This window comes from Pantherophis guttatus, chromosome 5 (assembly GCF_059756535.1).
Source record: "Pantherophis guttatus breed Tessera chromosome 5, ASM5975653v1, whole genome shotgun sequence".
Classification (NCBI taxonomy): Eukaryota; Metazoa; Chordata; class Lepidosauria; order Squamata; family Colubridae; genus Pantherophis; species Pantherophis guttatus.
In genome coordinates this window covers 50,899,276-50,922,332 of record NC_142067.1, presented here as the reverse complement: position 1 = coordinate 50,922,332, position 23,057 = coordinate 50,899,276, and the positions used below count along the sequence as shown (strand labels likewise).

Sequence of the window (23,057 nt, the reverse complement as noted above, 5' to 3'; positions counted from 1 at the left end):
GAATTATTTTTAATGCTTTCATTTCAGTGACACATGCATTATCCTTTTTCATCTTTTGATTTTTTTTATGAAGTGTTATTTACTGTATATGAAACAGTTTTCTTATAAAGAGTGGCAACCTTATTTTGTTCTTATTCAATGCTTTCTAGCTTCTTTAACTTTAGTCTGATATTAAATAATGGCAACCCTTAAAATAGGAAAGTGCATAAATAGATGGCAAGCTCCAAACTGAAATATTTTTTGTTCAGCTGCATGTATCATAGTAGGTCTGAGCTCATTGCATATTTGGTATATTTATAAGCCACTCCATTTAAAACCTTATATTTCATAACTATGCATTATTTAGTATTGGTGATCTTTAACAATTGAGAGTGCCTGATTTTTATCAGTGTCAGAATGGTACAAAGGAAATTTCTGTAATTATTCTGATAGGAAAAGCACTTCAAAGGAAGACTTCACAGCCATTATGATTTCACTGGTTCCACTGTAACTATCTCTAATCTATTTCACAGATGTGGGACTTTTGATAAATCTAACCCATGTAAATACTACAAATTATTCCTCCTTCCTTCTTTCCTTCCTTCCTTCCTTCCTCCCTCCCTCTCTCCCTCCCTCCCTCCCTTGGCAAGAACTGTAGTTCTTACTTTCATTTTCAACGTCTAGGTCATTTTGGTTTCATGTAAATGTCAAAAAGGAGTGGAGAGAGTACTGAGCCCTGTGGCAGGCCACAAGATAGCGGCCAAGGGCTGGACCTTCCCCTATCAACACTGATTCGCACAGGCCTTGGAGTAAGGAGCCGAACCAGCACAAAATTGTGCCATCAGTCCCAGCCCCCGTAACTGACCCAAAAGTATACCATGGTTGATGGTATCAAAAGTCGCTGAGAGAGTGAGGGTGATTGCACCACCCCATCCTGCTCTTGTGAAAGATCATTAACAAGCGTGATTAATGCAATTATGATTTTGTAATTGGGCCTGAATCCTGACTGAAAGGGTCCAGATAATCTGGTTCATCTAGGACCTTCTGAAGCTGCCATTCTACCACCTTTTCCACCACCTCTTCCATAAAGGGGAGATTGGAAACTGGACAAAAGTTTGATTTGCACTTAGCATGTGTGAACACTATTCATAAACAACTGTTTGTGATTATGGTTATATGAAATGACAGAGTTTTCATTGATTCATGACCAGTGATTAAAGAAGCTATGGCCTACTGCAATCCTCTATTGGCAGATGTTCAATTTATTTAGTTTATTTTTTTATTTGGGATATTTATGTGGCCACCCAATTCAAATAATATTTTAAGCATCCTTTGAAATGATTGTTGTTGGAGAATAATAGCTCTCATACTAAAAACAAAGTTTCAATGAGATTAATTATTTTCTACCATGGTACCATTTTTAAAGATCAAAGTTATGTCTATTCTAGCTGTGTAGATGATTAGCTATCACAGGATTTTCAGCACTGGAAATTGAAGAGCAAGGCAGGCTGGGAAATGCTGGAATAAAAGTTTTAAACGTTTTAATTCCTTTTTCTCTTTTGCATACCATCTCTTATTATTAAGTAGGCTCCCCAAAACTATTCAGACAATCTAGGCATCTAAATTGGGGCTTGATAGAAAAAAAGAGGATGAAATAATACTTTTCATGAATTTTATGACTTCCTTTACGTACCTATAAAGACTGATTGATTTTGGCTTGAGGTTCCTTCAAAATCACTACAGGACCACTTATTCCTAGTAAAATTAAAGTATCTGATACATTATTCATTATATTTATTATCAATACTCATTTTCAGAGTATTATTAGTATTATCAGAAAGTAAGAAAAACAGGGAAACACCAGCCCTGGAGTTTTTGAAAAGCTGAGCTTAGCATATTATTATCTCACCCTCATTAAAATCCTGATAAATTTTGACCTCCATTTTTGTGTCAGATAAGTTTCAACGTTTGTTTTTAATGTTACTATATGGATAATACTGGAATTTAAATACAACTCTGATCCATGTAGCCATGAGAATTTTATAATATAGAATCATCCAATTTAAAAATACATTTTAAGTAAAATGTATATTTCACATTGTCATTGCTTTGAATCAATCAGTTTTAAGGAACTGCTTTTAAAATTTTTGCAGTTTTTTAAAATGACATTTTCATGTGAATCAAGCAAGACAGCATTCTTGGTGGTTTACTCAATCTAAGTACTTATTTGGTTTATTATGGTCCAGGTTTCATAAGTGCTTCTGAATTTCCACAACGATAGTATATTTCATGTTTACTGGATGCATAAGAGAATGTTCAGTAAGAGTTGGTTACTATCACTCTGCTTTTGAGACATAACTCGGAAAATGGAACACTAATCCATATGATTTGGTCTTATTCTATTATTGTTGCATTTTATACTTACATAAACAAAATGATTAATATGATTCTGGATCAAATATCATGTTAAAGATGTATGTTCTCTATGTTATTTGAACTATTGAGATACCAAGAATTATGCATTTTGGGGACAAAGGGCTGACTAAAACAGTTATTATACAGTGGTAGAAAAAAGCAATTAATTGCTGATATATGTAGTTTATCAACATTAAGATTATTAAGATTGTATTGGTTCTTTAATACTATGAACTGGATGCATCACGGCTTTTATTTTGTTATTATTTAATATAGTCAAATAAAAATTAAAAGAGCATAATATAGTCTGGCATTTGAAACAATAATAGAGCTTAGTGCAGTTTAATTTGATTTATTTTTTAAAAAACCTTTGTATTGCAATATATTAAGCCAACTAAAGTGAATTTAAATGCTGGCTTAATCAATAAAATATTTTAATTTTTTATGAATTTTATTTAATATGTATTACAATGGTATAAGCAAACTATGCGGTTCAATGATTCTAGTAGCATCCACAAGACTAACTAACTTGATTGCAACAGTATTAGAAATATACTTCATCTGATGGCTATCTGGGCCCAACTTTGGTAAGATTTATGAATTTGTGCTCCATACAGCTAAATTTGATGTTTTTCATTGTGGAGAACAGACAGGTTGGTGGGGTTAGTGAGGAATTTTATAAGTCTGTGGTAACAAAAAAGATACAGATCTGATAAGACTTTGAAGGCTATTCTTATTATGAAGTGGATGCTTATACTCCAATAAAGATGGCTCGTTTTGAAGATGTTACCAGAGTCTGTGTCTGTCTAGAATCCACTATTAGTAGTTCAAAATTTTAGGCAGAGTAATGAAATTCAAGAATAAGACTGTTTTTAAAATTGTTTTTAATGAAAAAAATACTGTGCGAATAGAACAACAATATAACAAAGACATTTTAGCAGATTCAAGGAAAACAAGTTTGTGGAGAAAAAGAAGGAAATGAAACATTTAAAATATTTATCTAAGATCGGCCATTTTTCTAGAAAGTTCACCAAAATATGGATGTAAGACTAAACCATTTTTTCATTACCAACCTAAACAAATTACCAAAAAGTAAATCCCAACTCGAATTTACTTTCAAGTCATGTGTGTACCGTAGGGTTGAAATTCCAATGGACAATCATATAATAAAATTATTCACCTCATGTCTCTGTGTTACTTTTGTTGTTTTTTTACAAATAATTTCTAGATTCTTGATCCTAGCCTTATGTGTTTAGAAGTAAGGCTAATTTAATACTACTGAATTTATTTTAAAGTATGTATTCAGAATCATATACATTTCTATACAAATTCTGGTTTGGACTAATCCTCAGCCTATAATTCTGGAAGGATATGATGATGGCATAGTTTTTCTGTACCTGACAGACACATATGTATCATATTACATTTCTGTAGTTTCTGAAGCCTCAGAACAATAGATTTTTATAAAGTAAAACACAAACTTTCTTAAGTTTGTCATTTTACAGCAACATAAGTTTTAACAACACCATGAACAAAACTGGCAAAAATATTTTCTTCAGTGGCATTTTTTGCCTATTCCAATTATGATTGTAATGCTACTTTGTTATGAACAAATCAGAAAGAAAACAGTTCATAGATTGTGTTGACATACTTAATTGTCATGTGGAATAGAGTCCTGGCAGTTTGGCTGGCATGGAAAGGTGGGGGAGAATTTTAAGATTTTTTTTCTTTAAGTAGCTAATCTTTAGCCCTATTTGACTATATGGGGAAGGAAGATGGAACAAAACTCCTGATAAAATTTGCTTTTGCAAGTCTTATTAATTTACTTTCATAGAAATGTATAATAATTCTTTTTATTATACTGTTGAAATAATTGTGTGCTTTTCCTGGTCTGAAAAATAGTTTCAGAGCACAAGTTGGATGAATGATCCCTATTCCTTCCAGCATTATAAGTCTGATTACTTTGTGGTATTGAAGATACTTTTACAAAAAAGAGAAATGGAAACAAACTGATCCAATGTGGTTTGAACATGCACTTTCTTGGAAACAGGCTGGTTCTCACAACACGTTGAGCACTGCTTTTAATTAGAGTGTGGTCACAACCATATGTTGTTTCAAACGTATAGTGACTTTTATATGTAGCATGAGTGTTAATAGAGATGACTTCCTGTACAAAATTACAACTAAAAGAATACTTATGCTATACACAGAAAGGGTAACAATTTCAATTTCTTTCTAAAAAAAATGTATAGTAGTTCATTTTGTTACATTTTGAATTTGATGTCAAATATTAAATCCTCAAGCCTTTATTTGGGAATAATGCCTAACTAAATTTTAAACCAAAAATGCCATTAAAGTCAACAGGATTTACTTTTAAGAAGTTTACTACCGTTGTACAACATAGATCTTTCCCTTTATTGTTTAACAATGTACATGTTACTTTGTCAATTTATACTGAAATTCTAAATTGAAATATTATTTAATATCTTGGAGGTTACTGCCAAATAATTTGTTTATAATTTTTTTAGCTGTAGCTTGACAAAGAAAGTGATTTAGGTACTATGCTGCTAACTTTTAAATATTCTTCCATATTTGAGTATCTTTTTACCTCTCTTGCAAAGTTTTTTCCCAGTTTTCTTAGTTCAAATTTAGAAGACAGCATTGCTACAGCCTGCCCCATTTTAACATTCTTCCTGCCATACATCTTAGTGTAATGTATCCTCCAACAGAGATGACTCATACCAGTTTCTAATGCACTTAAACCTTCTTAAAACTGAAAGAAATATCTTTAGAACAGAAACTTGATCCATTTGCATATATAATAGGGACTGATAAGCCTCTAACTATGCTACTTGAAATAAAATATCCAATATCCATATTTAGCTAGTGGCTGGAAAGCATTACATTAAATATAGATGCTTGTATAGTCTGCAAGTTAAGTGTTCCAACTCTTTAGAAGGAATCTTTGAGACAGAGAAAGAAAAAAAATCCCTTTACCCAGCAGACTCAAGATTTGCATTTTTTATTGGCCCAGATATGTTGATTCAGGTTATGATGATCCCTGTCTCTTTTGATACTGTATTCTAAGCTTCTCCAGCTGTTCTACACATTGTGTCTGGGTCAACTTCAGTGTCCGGTTCTCTTCTGTCAGATCTGCATACTCCTTCGTTAACTGTGCAGCATCCCTGTTCTCTTTTTCAGCTTCATCTAGCCTAGTGATCAACTTTTTTCTGAAAAAGAAAACAAAAATTAAGCGTCTTTTATTTTCCAAGGTTATATTAAAGGTGAACACAGATATCTTGGCTTGGATCCAAAGATCCCATGAATAAAAAAAGAAAAAGCAGAATTGCTTTCTGAAAACATCAGTTAGTGGGAAATGTATGATTTTTCCCCCTGGGAAAACTCAAGTTGGTGTGTTCAATTAGCAATCAACATGCTCATCATGGTAACATTGTGTATAATTTCACTAACAGCTGTAGGTAAATCTGAATTAAAAGGAAGAAATAGTTGTCTTGTATGTATGTATGTATAGTATTTATATACATTCTTTGTATAACCTCTTGATTTTTTCCCTTTCAGATACCCCTGCTGCAGTTGTTATTAATAGAAAGCAACTATGGACAGGTCTGAAGGGTCTTTTAATCATTAGTTCTAGGTTCTATTTTTAATTAACAACAGTGATAATATGGTAAGTATTGGTAACAAATTACTCATTTGAAACATAAGCGTGTAACTTAACATACAATATTATATATTATTATATGTTATATTATATATAACATATAATAATATATACAATACTAAAGGATAAAACTAAACATCTAATGCTGAGTTTACCCAAATACTGAGTAAGAGACACAATGCCATTTAAAAAAAAAATATTTTTCAGTGTTCCTGAGCATTTGGTTTGCTCTTTGAAAAATTGGGTTGTATCCATTGTTCAGGCAGTTTTCAGTTTATGTCCATAGGCCATAGTTTCCCACAATCAATAATTATTTTCAGTTAAATACAGTACTTACAATAACTATTTTCCTCCCTTGCAACTGTATACTTTCAATGAGGCTGTTTATCAGAAACAATAATATAGGAGCTGAATTTTTATTACCAGTGGCAACCGTGAAAAAGAGAGGCAGAGGAGAGGCACTGAAGCCAGGCAATTCTGTGCTATGTCTCTCCCTTGCTTGCACACTTGCTCCTTGACACAGGAAACCACTGAGAAAATTTAAGTGTCATGACTTCTTTTTTGTGCTGTCCTGCAAATGGGTTCACCTGTTTCGTATACTTTCATATGTGTGTGAATAAATGGAAGATGCTGTGTGTATTTGGATTTGCGGTACTGTACTTGAGAAATGAGGGAAGGAATCATGATGAACTACCTCCTAGCAGCATCTGACTAGGATTGTCTGTTCAATGCAGCCTTTACTGCACAAGAATGCTTATTCCTATTGATCAGGGAGCAAGTTAGAAAGATAGAAAAACAAATTCACAGCTAAAAGGAGATTTTTAGTCATGTGAACCTAAAACAATATTTGAAGTCAACCTGTGTAAACGACCTCCAGAGTACTACTGGTTCCATCCAACAACCATGATGATTCCTTCTAATACTAGTAGGTTAAGTACATTTTATCACATATGTCTTACTGTTTTCAAATTTACTGCACTTTGAATCAGTTCTTATAGCACACAAATTCATATCTGGTTATCAAAAAGAAACATTTTCATTAAGACTTTATTTCAGAAATCTCCTCTCCCATGTGTGAAAATTGGGAGACTACCACATCATATTTTGTTTTAAATGGTTTCTTCTAGATTTTTATAACCGAAAACCATCCAACAGTCCTACACGTCATAGAATCAGGTTGAAGAAAGCTGGTTTCTCTATTAGTTAATTAAAGCCATGAAAACTTGCTCATTTGCAAAAGCAAATCCAAGTTATTGGATGTAACATTTCAATTTATTCTTAATGCTTTGAATTCTCTGGATTTCTAAAGTACTTTCAAAATTATTGCACTGTAAGTAAAATCAGACCAGACGCTGTCTTGACAGAGAAACATGAAACATTGGGAAAGTACATATCTTATGTTTATTGTTTGTTTGTTTGTTTGTTTCATTTCTACAGCCATCAATCTCAACAAATGACACTTGCTACTTTCAATGCAAGTCACATATTCCACCTATTCACAGAGATAAATGCGTTTTTATTTCACCTTAGTTAAATCACTAAACCAGTTTATGACTCAGTGACAAACTGAGTATTTGTGAAATATGGGGGAAACAAACTTACTTTCTTTCTTCAAGCAGTGCAATTTCTTTTTTGACTTCATAGTATTCTTCTGCTATTTGGCAATGTTGTTTGAACACCTGTATAGATTCCTTTGAGTCATGGCAGGGAGGCAGGGGCTTTATGAATAAAGAAAAAAAAGGTATTTAAATATAAATAGAATTTAAATGGAGATGTCATTTGAACATAAAGAGGAGATGCTTTATTTGATATTATTCTTGTGAAAAGGTTTACATTGCCTCTTCTCCCTGGGAAAAAAAGATATATGATCTGGCTTTTTATTTAAGGAAAAAGTAATTAACTTTCATTCAGAATACCATTTTGTGCCTCATTTAACAAAACAGAATAAATATTAAATAAGAAGCAATGCAATAACCAAAACATAAGAAGAGAAAAACTGAATAAAATAATGCATTACTAGAATCACACTTGGCAGTATTGCCTAGAATTTTGATTTCAAAAGTAGTACTTAATAATTTAGTATATCAAGTTAGTGAAGAATTGTGAGTAAAAGTTCACCATGTGGTTTTTTAAAAGAAATATGTACAGTATTTAATTTAAAAAGTAAGCACTCTTCTTTCACTGTATGTTGTTATTTAGAAATGGTCATATTAAGCATATAGATCCCAAATATTCTCTGGTGACATCCCGTTTTTTATTTTATTTATTTTTCACATTTTGAACTGCCCACCTGCCTCAAAAAGTGAGGACAAATCCATAATTTCTGTTTGCCCTATTGCCAGTATGGGCCTCTCATTGCTTCTGGAAGGCAGGAATAGATGGCATCCATCCAGAGTCATTGAGATTCAGATGGCAACAGGTTTAATACATAATAATAAATTATAGTTTGTTGCACAGTCAGCCAGATGTTCAGGTTGGATTTGGCATTTTTATCCACCTATCAAGTTCTTCCCAAGGACCTGGGATATACAGAAAGCAACTGATGGTGTTAAAGAAGATTTTGTCCATGCTGATGGTGTTCAAGTGATGTTTTGGGATTGTATCAAAGGTGCCTTTTACTTTTCATACTACCTTTGCTTTCTTTTGCCACAGTTTATCTACTTCTTTTTGCAGGTCTTTGTATTTCCTCCAGTCTTGTCTTCTATTCTGCTACTCCAGATACTGCTACTGTATGTCCACTATCCAAACTTTTTTGTCTTTCTTACTGACAATTGTTAAGTCTAGGACTTATGTGGCAGGTGCTTGTCCATTTGAATTTTAAAGTCCCAGAACAATTTAGCTTCTTCATGATATTCCAATGCATCATTGTTGCTACTTTATCATGCCGTTGTTTGTAGTCAGTCTGTACAATCTTCTTGCAAGATCTGACTTTGTGAACTCTTGCTTCTTCAGCTTCTTTGTAGAGGCAGCACTTGTTGTCTATTACTGTCTTCTCAATTCTAGTTTTGTACGCATTTGTTCTTAAGTCTTGGTCTTGTGCAGTCAGAATTAGCTCCTCTGTCTCTTTCTTCAATTTTCTGGCTCTTAGCCATTGCCACGTCTCATTATGAGATTTACCTCCAATCTGTGGCACTGTAGTTACAAGCAGTCTTCAATTAACAACATTTGTGTTGTAACTGTTTGAAGTTATGACACTGAAAAAATGACCTGTTGTTTTTCACACTTATTTATTATTTATTTTTTATTTTATCATATTTGTATACCGCCCTACTCCCGGAGGACTCAAGGCGGTTAACAGCCAAGATAAAAATACAAAAAACATACAAAAGTTAAAAGCTATTAAAAATAGATTAAATAATTTGGGCTCAAGAAACAAATTTAAAACATCCAATTTATATAAAACATTTAAAACCCAATTTAAAAGGGAGAGTTAGGCCAGGCCAGCCTGTTGGAATAAAAACGTTTTTAGGACGTGGCGAAAGGTGCGTAAGTCTTGGATCCTCCGTATCTCCAGGGGGAGCTTGTTCCAGATGGCAGGTGCCCCCACAGAGAAGGCTCTCCCCCTGGGGGCCATCAGTCGACATTGTTTGGCCAACGGCACCCTGAGGAGCCCCTCTCTGTGGGAGCGAACTGGTCGGTGAGAGGCTACTGGTGGCAGAAGGCGGTCTCGTAAGTACCCTGGTCCTGAGCCATGGAGCACTCTAAAGGTGGTAACCAAAACCTTGAAGCGCACCTGGAAGACCACTGGGAGCCAGTGCAGCTCGCGCAGGAGGGGAGTCACATGGGAGCGCCACATCGCTCCCATCACCACCCACGCGGCCGCATTCTGGATCAGTTGGAGCCTCCGGGTGCTCCTCAAGGAGAGCCCCATGTAGAGAGCATTGCAATAGTCCAGGCGTGAGGTGACAAGGGCGTGAGTGACCGTGCGTAACAAGTCCCGATCCAGAAAGGGATGCAACTGGCGAATCAGGCGAACCTGATAAAAAGTCCTCCTGGCCACGGCCGTCATATGCTCTTCTAAAGACAGCCGTGAGTCCAGGAGGATGCCCAAGTTGAGAACCCCATCCGTGGGGGCCAACAACTTGCCCCCAATAGTCAGTGATGGCGCCAACTGACTATATCGGGACATCGGAAACCACAGCCACTCGGTCTTGGATGGGTTGAGCCTGAGTCTGTTCCTCCCCATCCAGATCCGTACGGCCTCCAGGCACTGGGACATCACTTCAAGGGCATCATTGGGGTGGTCTGGGGTGGAGATGTACAGCTGGGTGTCATCAGCGATGGTACTTCACCCCAAAACCATGGATGATCTCACCCAGCGGCTTCACATAAATGTTGAACAGAAGGGGCAAGAGGACCGATCCTTGTGGCACCCCACATACAAGGGGCCTCGGGGTCGACCTCTGCCCCCCTATCAACACAGACTGCGACCGGTCGGAGAGAAAGGAGGAGAACCACCGTAAAACGGTGCCCCCCACCCCCAACCCTTCCAACTGGTGCAGCATGATACCATGGTCGATGGTATCAAAAGCCACTGAGAGGTCTAATAGGACCAGGACAGAGGAGCAACCCCTGTCCCGAGCCCTCCAGAGATCATCAACCAATGCGACCAATGCCGTCTCAATGCTGTACCCGGGCCTAAAGCCCGACTGGAACGGGTCTAGATAGGTCGATTCATCCAGGTACTGAGGCAGCTGTCGCGCAACCGCACTCTCAACAACCTTCGCAACAAAGCGAAGGTTGGAGACAGGATGGTAACACAGCCGGGTCCAGGGAGGGCTTCTTGAGGAGGGGCCTCACCACCGCTTCTTTCTTATGACCATTGTACATTCATTCCCATGCTCATGTGATCAAAATTTGGATACTTGGCAACTGGTATGTATTTATGACAGTTGCAGTGTCACAGGGTCATGTAATCACCGTCTGCAACCTTCTGGGACAAAAAAAGTCAATGGGGAAGCCAAATTCATGTAACAACGTATTACCAATTTAACAATTGCAGTAATTCACTTAACAACTGTGGTAAGAACAGTCATAAAATGGGATAAATCTCACTTAACAGTGGTCTTGCTTAGCAACAGAAATTTTGGGGTCAATTGTGGTCATAAGTTGAGGACTACCACTACCTGTAGGATGGTCCAACAAGGGTAATAAAACAAAATAACAATGAGAGGACTGTATTAGGCTCAAGCAAGAGAATGCAGGAAGAGGCAGTGAGGGATTCCTCTGTGCAAAGATGAAAAGTACAGAAAGAAGAGAACAGCATCCCAAAGGATAAAGGAGGCAGTATTTGACTAAGGCACCAAGGGAATAGTCTTGAGGCATAGATGGAATTGCTACTACAAACAACTGTCAGATGAAAGCAACCTGAGCCCAGGGCAGAACTCGTATAAGACTCTCTTCTAGATCTCACAAAGGTAAAGGGAGAGAGGTGGAGTGCATTAAGATGCGGATTAGGTGCATTAAATGCATTCTGAAAAAGCTTGATGAACAATTCCAAGCACATTCAGACTTGCAAGATTCTGAAAGACTTGAGGTATAATAAATTGATAGGATGAGGGGTATCTAATCTAATATCTAATACAGCAATATTGTTTCCTATCTCAACAATTTAATATTCTTGGCAAGCACCTGTTTTATCACTTTAATAAGTCATTGGTCACATCTTCTAAATTCTAAAGTGTGGTACCATAATGCCTGCTATCTTTCAGTTTTTTATCATCCCATTTCTTTTTTGTTCCCTTTTGTCATGAAAAAGCTCAAGCCAATATACAAATTATTTCTGCCTCTAATTTTATCTACACAACAATCCAATGAGATGGTTAGCATTAAGATACATGACTAGCTCCAAATTACCCAGAAAACTCTTTTTGAGTGGGAGCTTGAGATTGCATTCTGAATCCAACACTCTTGTCCCTATGCTACACAACTCTGAGTGCTCTGTCTATCGTCAAACAGAACTTCTAGTCTTGTGCTAATTTAAATTACATTTAATCAATAATAAATAAATATCAGCTAGAGGCACATAGTGTAATTATTGCTACTAAAAATGAACCTTTAATCTTCTGAATATGCCAGACAGAAATTCTATACATCCTGCTAGAGTGTCAGGAAGGCAGCAGCTCTTCTCATCACAAATGTGTCCTATGTATGTCAACAGTATCTTGGAAAGGTTCATTGATTTAGATTAATAACATATTTTACATTCCAATAACAGAATACTTGGGGATGTGATAGAATGATAACATTCATTGGAGTAATTTGAAGCCATCATTCTGAGGATCCGTTGTAGGCTTATTATTAATAATAAAAATAGTGCCTTAAATTTTTAAATCTTTTGTACAAAAATTACCTACATGCAGACAATTGCTGAGTATTGTGGGTTTTTCTATTATGTAGTCATACTACATAATAAAGATAAAGGTATTTGGAAGAGATTCACATTGCTGAAATAAATTCTAGTTTTCATACCTACTGGATAGGATCCACAATAATATTCTGTTGGAAGAGGGCAGTTTTAGTAGGAAGTTCCATAGTAAGCATTAAAATGCATGCTACATAACGACAAGCATGCACAATCCAAGAGTGTTTCAGCTTTACTGAACCTTAATGTAACGTAATTGGTGTGGAATGGAAGATGTTGTTAACATAAGAATGCATTGTTTTAGTTTTCTTTCATTAAATCTTCTGTGTCTGTGTTCTGTGTTTTGTGATAGGCTTAAATCATGACCTGGGGCAAGAGAAGGCACCATCATGGAGCCTGAGATAAAGCTACTTGGTGAAGAAGTGCTCTATGTTTTATAAAGCAAAGTCAATTATGTGATTTCTAATTTATAAAATACATTAGATGATTTATGATGAGTGTGCTTTCCTCCATAGTGTGTTGCTGGTATTTGCAAATATACAAATACAGTAGTTCTGTCCTAATTCTGAAGGCTATACTTTGCTGTTAGGGAGTTATGAATAGAAGATAGTTTAGATTCTCATATTAGATTCTCATGGTAGTTATGGGAAAAAGGGGAAGTGCAGATACAGAGTTGTCTAAAGGAGGAAGTTTTAAAACCCAGAGAATGACAGATTAAGATTAAAAAAGAGCATTCTGGGGGGGAAAGCAGGAGCTTTCTTATGGACATGATTGTAGGCAGCTAAAGATTTAATAGTGTTTAAAACTGACTTGGTTCTGATAGATGTAGAACATTATATCTTAATCCAAGAAAAATATCTAGTGATCCTAAAGTAGATGCATCATATTTTTTGTACTGCTGAAGGCTTATCTGTTCTTGAGTGGACTGAAGTTCATGAAATATTTGAGGGGCAGACTCAGAGGAAGATTCATGAAGAAAACTACCATGGGACCTAACATGCCAATTCAGACAGTAAGCCTGTTATGTGTGTGTCACAAGACAAACCAAAGAAAGATCAAAGATTTATTTATAGGAGAGTCATCACTAGATCAGGTCAGATGCTAAGAGACAACTGAAAGTTTGCCTAAGTTCTGTAAGTTTTTTTCTTAAATCCAAATATTATTCTTAAATCTAGATATGAATAGTTTTACAATTTAATATCACAAAATAGTATCAGGCAGGAGAGAGATTTGCTTGCAAAAGAATGCAAAACAGTCAAGGCAGAAAAGTGAAATGATTTGACTGTTCTAATTGAAGTGTAGCTGAACTTGCTTCTTGGGGTCTTTTATGTGAATAAAAAAGGGGGAAACTGCTCTGGGAACCTGAAGTTTTTAATCAGAAACCTCAAAGATTTGTACACATCCATAACAGGCATCATTTCATAAATTCATTCAGATGATATATTTTTGTTTCATTTGGCTGACCATCTATATTTTGACACAAATTGATGGATGGGTTATTTTTACCTATAACTATGTAAAACACATTTCTATAATGATTAAATTAACTTCTTACCATACTACATTTTGAGTCAAGAGTAAGGACTTGTTTAATTTCATCTGTGGTCCTGTTAATCAGCACTAGCATTCCTCTGTTATAAGAAAGAAACTATTTCTATCTCCGCACCCTTGTTTTAGATCCCTCTATTTGTGGAGGAAAATGCTTAGAGTCCCTATGTAGGGAGTGGCACAGAATATTTATATTCAGATTGATCCTTTTAAAATGGTACAATATTATTCGCTAACCTTTAGCATGTTATTTTAGTAAGTTTCAATAAAAGAACAGCTAACAATTTTGACTAATAATTGGCCTGGGACAACAAATACAGATGATAACATCTGATGTCTGTTTATAATTCTCTTTGATGCAAGTTCAGTCTTTGAATTTAAACATTAATTGTTATTGTTTCCATAACATTTATCAGAATATGAAAGTATCTTACCAAAGTCTCTGCTTTTTACAATAACTCTAGGGAGCTGATCAATGTTCTTCTAATCATTTAATGGATTTAATGGTTATATGAAATGTCTCAGTGTGAAGTTTTGCTTGGGAAATTCTACCGAGACTGCTTTGTCTTGATGAATAATGACCTATAATTTAAAATTATCAGATCATAAGAGTAGGATCCTGCTAGTGCTTTTAAACTTCTCAGTAACTTCAAGTAGCATCAAACATGATCTCCTTTTTTGGCTGTCCTAGATGCTTTGGTGTCGGAGACACTGTTTTGCAGTAGAATTGGATGTTCCTGTTGGCACATGCATAGACTCTAGTGAATGAACTATGGTGGTGAAGAGTTTTCTTTTATCTTCTATACTGTTTAACCTTAGTTCCAGTTGCCCACTGGACATGATTTAAAGGGGTGGAATTGACTTTTTTAAAAAAATAATGTTATGTGTCAGCTAGATTTGATGGCAGACTAAATTAATAAATGGCATAAGGCTCAATAATCTTTGGGACTGACTTTCACACTGTGAATCTTCATGGTTAGTTTACATCAGCAAGAACGACTTTTTGAAGATGACCCCAGTTCCAACTCGGGTACACAGGAAAGAATTTTTCATCAGGCATGAAATGAATACTTCCTAAAGAGATACATGTGTCAAAAGCACTGCTTTTGTGAAGTTTTAGTAATTATATTTTCATGTTTTACTTTAATTTTGCATTTGGCATCAATTTCATTGTAATACTTTATGGTTTTCATTTTTCAATTTTTATAGCCACTTTAAATAAATAGAATTTCCTCCCAAACTCAGCACTGTTTCTTCACTCTACAGATTTTGCAACTCCAGAAAATGAAAAGAAATAATTGCTCTTCTTCCTATTTTTATTTTTTTACAACACATTCTAGTTAGTAATTTTGATTTTGATCAAACCATCCTGAAGTATTTTTTCCCACTGTTGATGTAAGTTTGGATATTTTGATTGACCCATCCCAAAAACCTCACCTGATGCCACCCACACCTGGCCTATCACAAGACCCATCCTCCACCTGATGTGACCCTCCCATTACAAGACCTACTATTACATGAAGCCTTTATAAGCAGAAAAACTCCAACACTGGCATTCTCTAAATTCTGCTGGAGATGTTACCTAGCCTGATAAAAAAAACGTTTGGAACCCCCAGCCTCACTTTGATTGTATAGAGTGAATGAAAGAGGATCACATTACATAACTGTATGAAAGAATAGGGATCAGGAAAGTTATGATAGACTGACAATATCCTTAAAAAGAGAAACACAAAGAGCTACACATACAGCAGTGTGTAGCAATGTGGGGGATGTATTTGATAGGAAAAAAAAGGATGATTTGCATGCATAGAAAGATAGGAATATGGTATATGGTGTTAGTAAAATTACATTTTGTTAGAAATAAAAATTTAACTTTATAGGCCATTTGTAGGGCACAGATGTCTATTAAAACAAAGCTGATCAAATTTGAATTTACACAAGGTACATACATTTCTATAAAATGTATGAACATTGTTCATCATCCTTTGGAAATAATGGACTTTGTTCATTATTTGGGAGGGAAAGTGTGAACTCAAATTCAGAATACTGAATTTGCAGCATACCACATTGGGACATGGTACATGAAATCAAGATTCTACTGCACTGTCTTTTCTTTTCTTCATATCATTCCTTTAATTTGTTTTGCTTATTTTCTTACTCTTCTTCCCTACTTTGCATAACACTGCTTACCATGAAAAGATGTGGAAAATAAGTTATCACTAAGACTATATTCATAGTATATTTGAAACAGAATTAACATGACAAAAATATAAAACAAAAGTTTTCAGTTCTCAGAAAATAGAGTTGAAGCAAAGCAACATCTATGGTATCAACTACAATAACCTTAAAAAATATTAAGAAATGTAAATCTGACTTTTTGCAGTGGATCCTCCAATTAGTTAGTTATTTACAAGCAAATTAGAGTCTAGTATTCCAAAACAAATTATCAATTTTCATTTCAAAATATTTATTTGAATTGTACAATAATTATAAATTCTATAAATTAATATTCTATTTTAAATTTTGAACTAGCATCTTTTTTCACTCATGCTCATTTTTATGGCTCAAAATATAACTCTTTAAGTCTCAACTGCTTAAGACATGAACTCAAGCCAATATGCAGGTATTGGTTTACATGTGCAGGTAAACAAATGCATTGTATTATGTCCGCCATTAACATCCATTCACATCTATATGGTTAAACAGTGTTCCAGAAAAGACCATCAAAATGGAGTTTGAAACCCAGTAATTTGGATTATTCTACTGCTACAGGCCAAGAAAAAGAAAGTGAAACTAACTGAAGCATTCAGATAAATTTTTGCAAAATGCAGAGTTATCTGGATGAATTTTATAAATAGTGAATTCATTACTGAAGAGTTGGTAACTAAGGTCCTTAAGAAGATTTAATTATTCTGAGAAAAATCTTTCTGGACCCAAAAGATTATAATAGATGTCCATGGGTAAATGCCATCTTTTGGGGATGATGATTGCAAACAGAGCTGTAACCTAACTATAGCAATTCTGTTAGCATATTGCTTGTCTAAAGATCTGTCTCAAAGCTTTTTTAATTAGTATTATTTAAGGACAGAATTGGCTTGGATCATCCCAAGGACTATTCTAAATATCTATTGGGTAAGGTCACTTGGATCTGCTCAGAGGTAGATTTTGGCTGGGCAGCCTAGAGAATGAAGCTGCTGGGTGAGATCATCTATCAGCGGATTTGGGGGGGAGATATTACAAGCATGCTGTTAATACCCAGGTGTACATCTCTGTACTGGATTGTACAAATGATTCAGTAAAAGTGCTTACCAGTGCTAGAAGTGATGAGGGCATAGATAGGGATGAATATTTCAACCCAAGCAGAACCAAATGTCTCCAGGTTTCAGAGTGCCATGTTCTGGAGCTGTTTTATCAATAACTCCAGATAGAGTAGCATTCCTCAGAGTGGTTGCACAAGCTGGGAGTCCTCATGGATTTTCAAGTCCTGCTCAAGGAGCTGGTGATGTAATCGTTAAGAGGGTCTTTGTGCAAATCCATCTTGTGTAACAGTTGTGCCCATTCCTGTATTCAGAGGCTTTGCTCAGGGTCACTCATACAGTACTTTAGTAACTTCCCATTTAGATTACTGTAATGGTCTCTATATGGGTCTGCCCTTGGAAAGCCATTGGGAACTTCAACTGATTAAGAATGTGGGGGCTTTAAGTATGGGTCATTAGCACAGCTCAATATATATTAATTTTGGGCTGTGAGTTATTTGTAAGTTCCCTCAGCTTTTGTATTTATTATATTTGTTTGTATACTTTTATATTGGTTTTGTATTGTTAGCCATCCAGAGTTATTTGCTTAAATTGGGCAGTTATTTAAATTTTCTAAATAACTTGAGAAGTGAGATAGAGAAAATGACACTTTGATTCCCCCCCCCATTTTGCTTTTGATAGTATTGTTTGCACACAATTATGGAACTCGTCAGCTCGTCACTCGTCAGCCAATTTCTAGAAGGTAACAATGGATTTCTAATTTAGGATACCTGAAGGAACTATTTTTTATGTTTCATATTTATATGAAGCTACTAGCTTCATAGAAAGTTTAGGTTAAAATATTACCATAGCTTAATGATAAGCAGTTAAAGAATATACATTAAGAGAACTAGTGCATGATCAGCAATGAGTTCATCTATGAACTAGGTGCTGAAGAAAAATTCATGGCTCTTTATTTCTTTTTCTTAAAAAAAAAAAAAAAAAGCACTGCAGATGAGGGATTCTCAAACCCTGCATAGAGATAGCTTGGCTCTGCTGATTCATGATGATAACCTAACTGCTGTAATGCAGTCCATGTGATGTCACCCTTGAGATTGCTCCAGAAGCTAGAGCTAGTTCGTTACATGTACTAAAATATCTTCACTGGCTGCCAATTCACTACTGAACCAGACTCAAATAAATGGTAATTTAAATACATCATCCACTAAGATAACTACAATCTCTGGAGGGATGTATGCTTTTCATACTATAGATTACTGATTGTCACTTGTCTACAACATAGCAATAGGCCATATCTGTGATGGCTCTGTTCAATGAAAAACAATAACGGCTGTGAGGGAGACACTAGCCAATTCAAGTAGGCTAAAGCTACAGATCACTGCCATATTGTCAAGCTCATGATTGGATCAGCTGTAATACACGACTGTGGAGTTGGAGTCAATATCTTGTGGAATAGATCTGGATACTTGAAAAAGTATCTTGAAAAAGTGAAGTAATTGAAGAACAGCACAGATGACAAGATGATAACAGTAAGAGCTCCCAATAATGACGCATAAGAGTAGAGAAATGATGACTTCCAGAAGTCAGAAGCAATAGTCTAAAATAGGCCTGATTCCCAATGTTCAGGGATAACTGCTTCATAAAGTATTTCATTAATTTGATTAATTTTCAGTTCAAATTAATGATCTTTCTCCCAGTATTTACAAAAGGACTAAATACATACTTCTTATTTGAACACTATGTTCAGCTTGTCTTACATGTTTAGTCTTTCATGAATGTTTCTATTGTTATCCACCATGTAAATCCTGTTTCCAAAACTAGAAAACTTTTTTATTCCTGACTTAAGCAGCTCTTATCTCCCCCCCCTTTCTATAAAGAGAAAGGCAGCCCATCTGTCTAACAAATCTGTCATTTCCCTCTTTCCATGCTTCTCATTCCCGCAATGTCATTTTTAGTCAACCAGTTGTATGGATTCAGTTTATAGAATTTTAATAGCTCAAGTTGTCTCCACCAATGTTACATCTCATATCTTCAGAGTTATCCATTTAGTATAATTCACCCTCTCTTATGATCAGAACTATAATTGAGTTAGAAGATGTATACCCTTGGATCAGATTCCCATCTGTGACAGAACGAACTTCAAAAAAACCAAGAGTATACATAGAAGTAATTCCTAAAGCATTAAACAAAAATTACTCCTAAGCATATAACCTTTTAGCTTTATCCTTCTAATTTAATCTGTTTTTCATATGAATACATACTGCTCTATTTCCAGGATAACAAGTAGCAGATGATTCTGAAGTTAACCTGGTATAAACCAGTGAATAATTCAGTGTACTCTGTCAAAATTGGACTACAGTTATGTTAGCAGCACCTTTGTCCAGAGGTAGGTCTCACATACTCATGTAACAACTGGTTCAGCCAGAATCAAAAATGTGAGAGCGCGCAGCATCATAAAACTGGCGATTATATAGGACGTGATAGCACCAGGGCGGGTGGGCAGACTGCTGGTTGGAACTACTGGTTCGCCTGAACCGGTCTGAACCGGCAGCAGGCCATGGTTGCCTTTGTCCCTACTTATTCTTTTTCTTCATTGCAAAACTGTCACATAGCAAAACATGAAAAATTATACAAGAATGTGATCTTGTTTATCTCTGAATTAACAACAAAATAATTATATTCAAGACTTCAGATATGATTATGTACACTGTTCTTTGGCAAAACTGTCTACAGTGTGAGACAAAAAAGATGCCACACATGAAGCAGGCCATGAAAATTTTAATATTTAGTAAGAAATCTGTTTCTAGAGGTTTATACCACATTTGACCATATAAGAGATAGACAGTTAAATTGGGAAAAAAAACAGACATGTAGAGTAATTTAGAACATCCTTTTATTCTAATCCAAAATAAACACATTAGGAAACAATGAAATATATAATGAATATGAAATACTAGTTCCTACATAAAATATACACCAGACTGGTTTGTATATATAATGGTCCTGCATATCATGCACACCTAGAGAAGGCCAGATAAAGTACTCCAGTCATCAGAACAGCCTTCTTCAAATAATGTTGGTTGGGATTAAGAGTTGGAATCCATTGCATTTGTAAGATAGCAGTTTAAGAATAGAAAGACAATTACAACCAAAATAGTTAACTAAGAGGAGATGAACAAGAGAATTATTCTTATTAATTATGCTACCTACTTAGCACCTAAAGAAAAGCAATAATAAACAAAGTGTAATAAGAACAAGCATTAAGAAGGAAAAAAAACCAATCGAATGCAAAACTAGACCAGAAAGGAGATGATACTATCCTATTTAAGGAGAAAGTTGTTGGAAAATGGGAAAATTGATCATAGAATTAGACAAAATTCATATTAGTGAAAACCATATGATAAATGCTTCTTAAACACCACTTAATCCATGCCAAAACACAGAACAAGCGAAGATTGTTATAACAGTTTAGAAGCAATCTCATATATTCCTTAATTATTATTCTTCCAAAATATTGTGAATGAAGGGCACTGATATGATTATTATGTAAATATTTACAGAACTTTATATCAAACCCTGCTTTAGCCTTTTCTCTCTTGACACTTCTCATTATATGAATGAGAAGAAATGTCTAAATCAGTTTTGACATGTCATGATTACCAAAACAACTATTTTTGTTTTTGCTTTAGTTAATTCTAGCAGTCTTTATTTAACTTTGGCTTGGCAAAACAGATGTATTTAACCATTGTGACATATAAATTTTTGTTTACTGCTTACGTTATGTCTAAATCAGGCAACGATGGATTATTGAATTAGCTATTCTTAAAACAAATCCTAGTTTAGAGCAAGATGTGAACCTATGCAGATGAAAAAGAATGAGCCAAGGTAATTGCATACAAGAGTTGGAGACAAAAGTAACCATGAACTAAAAAAAAAAAAAAAAAAAGCAAAGAAAGCAAAGAAACAAAAAGTATCAGGGCCTTACTGACAACTTAATGAGAAGCTTGCCTGTTGAAACTTACATTGCTACTTAAGGGTTGCCTGATAGAAGGGTGCAACTGATGTGGATGCCTGCTTGGTAGGCTCATTTTGTTGAGATCTTTGGTGATATAGTGGATGGTGGGTGGCTGCGTATGATGGTTTTGGCTGGTTTGATGGATGGCCAACATTGTACCAGTTAGCTGGGCCAGCAGAGGAACTAGAGTATGCTAATGATACCCACGTATGTGTCTCTACCGGGGCCATGTAGGTGATACTGTTGCAGTGCTATCCAAGCCCAGTTTAAGCCTAGCAACACAGAGTGGCTTTGGGTTTTTGGCTCTCCTGGGTCTGGTGAGTTGTTACCTTTGACATTGAATGGGGCTGTACTCTCCTGCACTAAATTGGTGTGCAATTAGGGTATCTCTGTATTCATGGCACCTGCTTGATGATGAGCCATAGCTAGGTGGGCATTTGTGGAAATCCATTTTGTGGGACAATTGCACTCTTTTCTGGAACAGTCAGTCTTGTACCCACACCTTAATTATTTCCTGATTGGATTATTGCCATGTGCTTTACATGGAGCAAAGGGGTAGTGCATCCTAAGAGAATGATTAAGGCACAAGGTTTTTGTTTTGTTATTTTACTACAGGTAGTCCTCAACTTACAACAGTTAATTTAGTGATTGAAATTACAACAGCACTGAAAAAAGTGACTTATGACTGTTTTTTACACTTACAACCAGTGGTGGGTTCCGCCCGGTTCCGCTGAGCCGGTAGCGGTGACGATATGATGTCACAGAACCGGTTCTGCCCCTCGCCCCCCCGCCCCTCATGCATTATTCTTACCTTTTATTTGGCCCCACCCCCAATCTATTGCTGCCTCCTGAGTCCCAGCTGATCGGCTAGAGAGAAAAAAACTGTTTAAACTCTTGCCGCCAGGCTTCAAAGGGCCGTCCTACAGCTGATCAGTGTTAAAAGAAAACAAGTGAGTAGACCGGTGTCTGCAAAAATAAATGGGTAGATCGGTGCCTGCAAAAATAAATGGGTAGACCAGTGCCTGCAAAAATAAATGAGTAGACCGGTGCCTGCAAAAATAAATGGGTACACCAGTGCCTCCAAAAACAAATGAGTAGACCAGTACATCTCTGCAAGCAGTTAAAAGCCTGGTAGACCAGTATCTCTGCTAAAACCTAAAGAATTGTCACATGACCATCGAGCCACACCCATAAAATAAGCCACGCCCACAGAACCGGTAGTAAAAAAATTTAGAACCCACCCCTGGTACAAACCCTTTTGCCACAAATTATGTTTATATTGTTAGTCAGAATGTCTTGAACATTTTGAATTGTAATTGCAGTTAAAAACTTGTTTCTTTACTGTTCATTTCTTCAAAATCTTTGTTTTTCTTTTTCTCACCTGCCAACACATGACATGCACAACCCAAACCGACCTCTCTCCATGATGTCACATAATTGTCTAATGGCGCTACACAACTGGAACTAAGAGATTCTAACATCCCTTCCTATATGTCCTCCCTTTCTTCTTGGACTGAATTGTGTATTGCAATTTTTCCCCCTTTTAACACTGTGGCACCAGAAGCTTTTAGAATTTATTTATTTATTTACCTCTGGAAGAGCTCATAATTGTTCTAAGTAAAGTTCCTTTATCCTTTGCCCTGGAACAGGGGTAGCAAACTCGCAACCTATGGACCAGATGTGTCACGTGCTGGCCATGCCCACCCCCATTTTAGCAAAGGGGAAAAAGTTGTGATATGTCATGTGACGAAAACATAACGCCACGAGTTTGACACCCCTGCCCCAGAAGAATATAAG

At 35.9% G+C, this 23,057-nt stretch overlaps 1 protein-coding gene across 3 annotated transcripts in view; it reads right to left on the bottom strand.

Moving 5' to 3' along the window:
- Positions 1-3,261: 3,261 nt before the first annotated feature.
- Positions 3,262-23,057, bottom strand: part of MAP3K7CL (MAP3K7 C-terminal like) — a 39,592-nt gene continuing 19,796 nt past the window's right edge. For all 3 annotated transcript variants that reach the window (XM_087895057.1, XM_034429540.3, XM_087895058.1), the window contains 2 exons: positions 7,679-7,794; positions 3,262-5,624 (listed from right to left, as the gene is read on the bottom strand). In XM_087895057.1, coding sequence (XP_087751183.1) covers positions 5,444-5,624; positions 7,679-7,794 — 297 coding nt within the window. In that variant the 3' untranslated portion in view covers positions 3,262-5,443. The remainder of the gene's footprint in view (positions 5,625-7,678; positions 7,795-23,057) is intronic.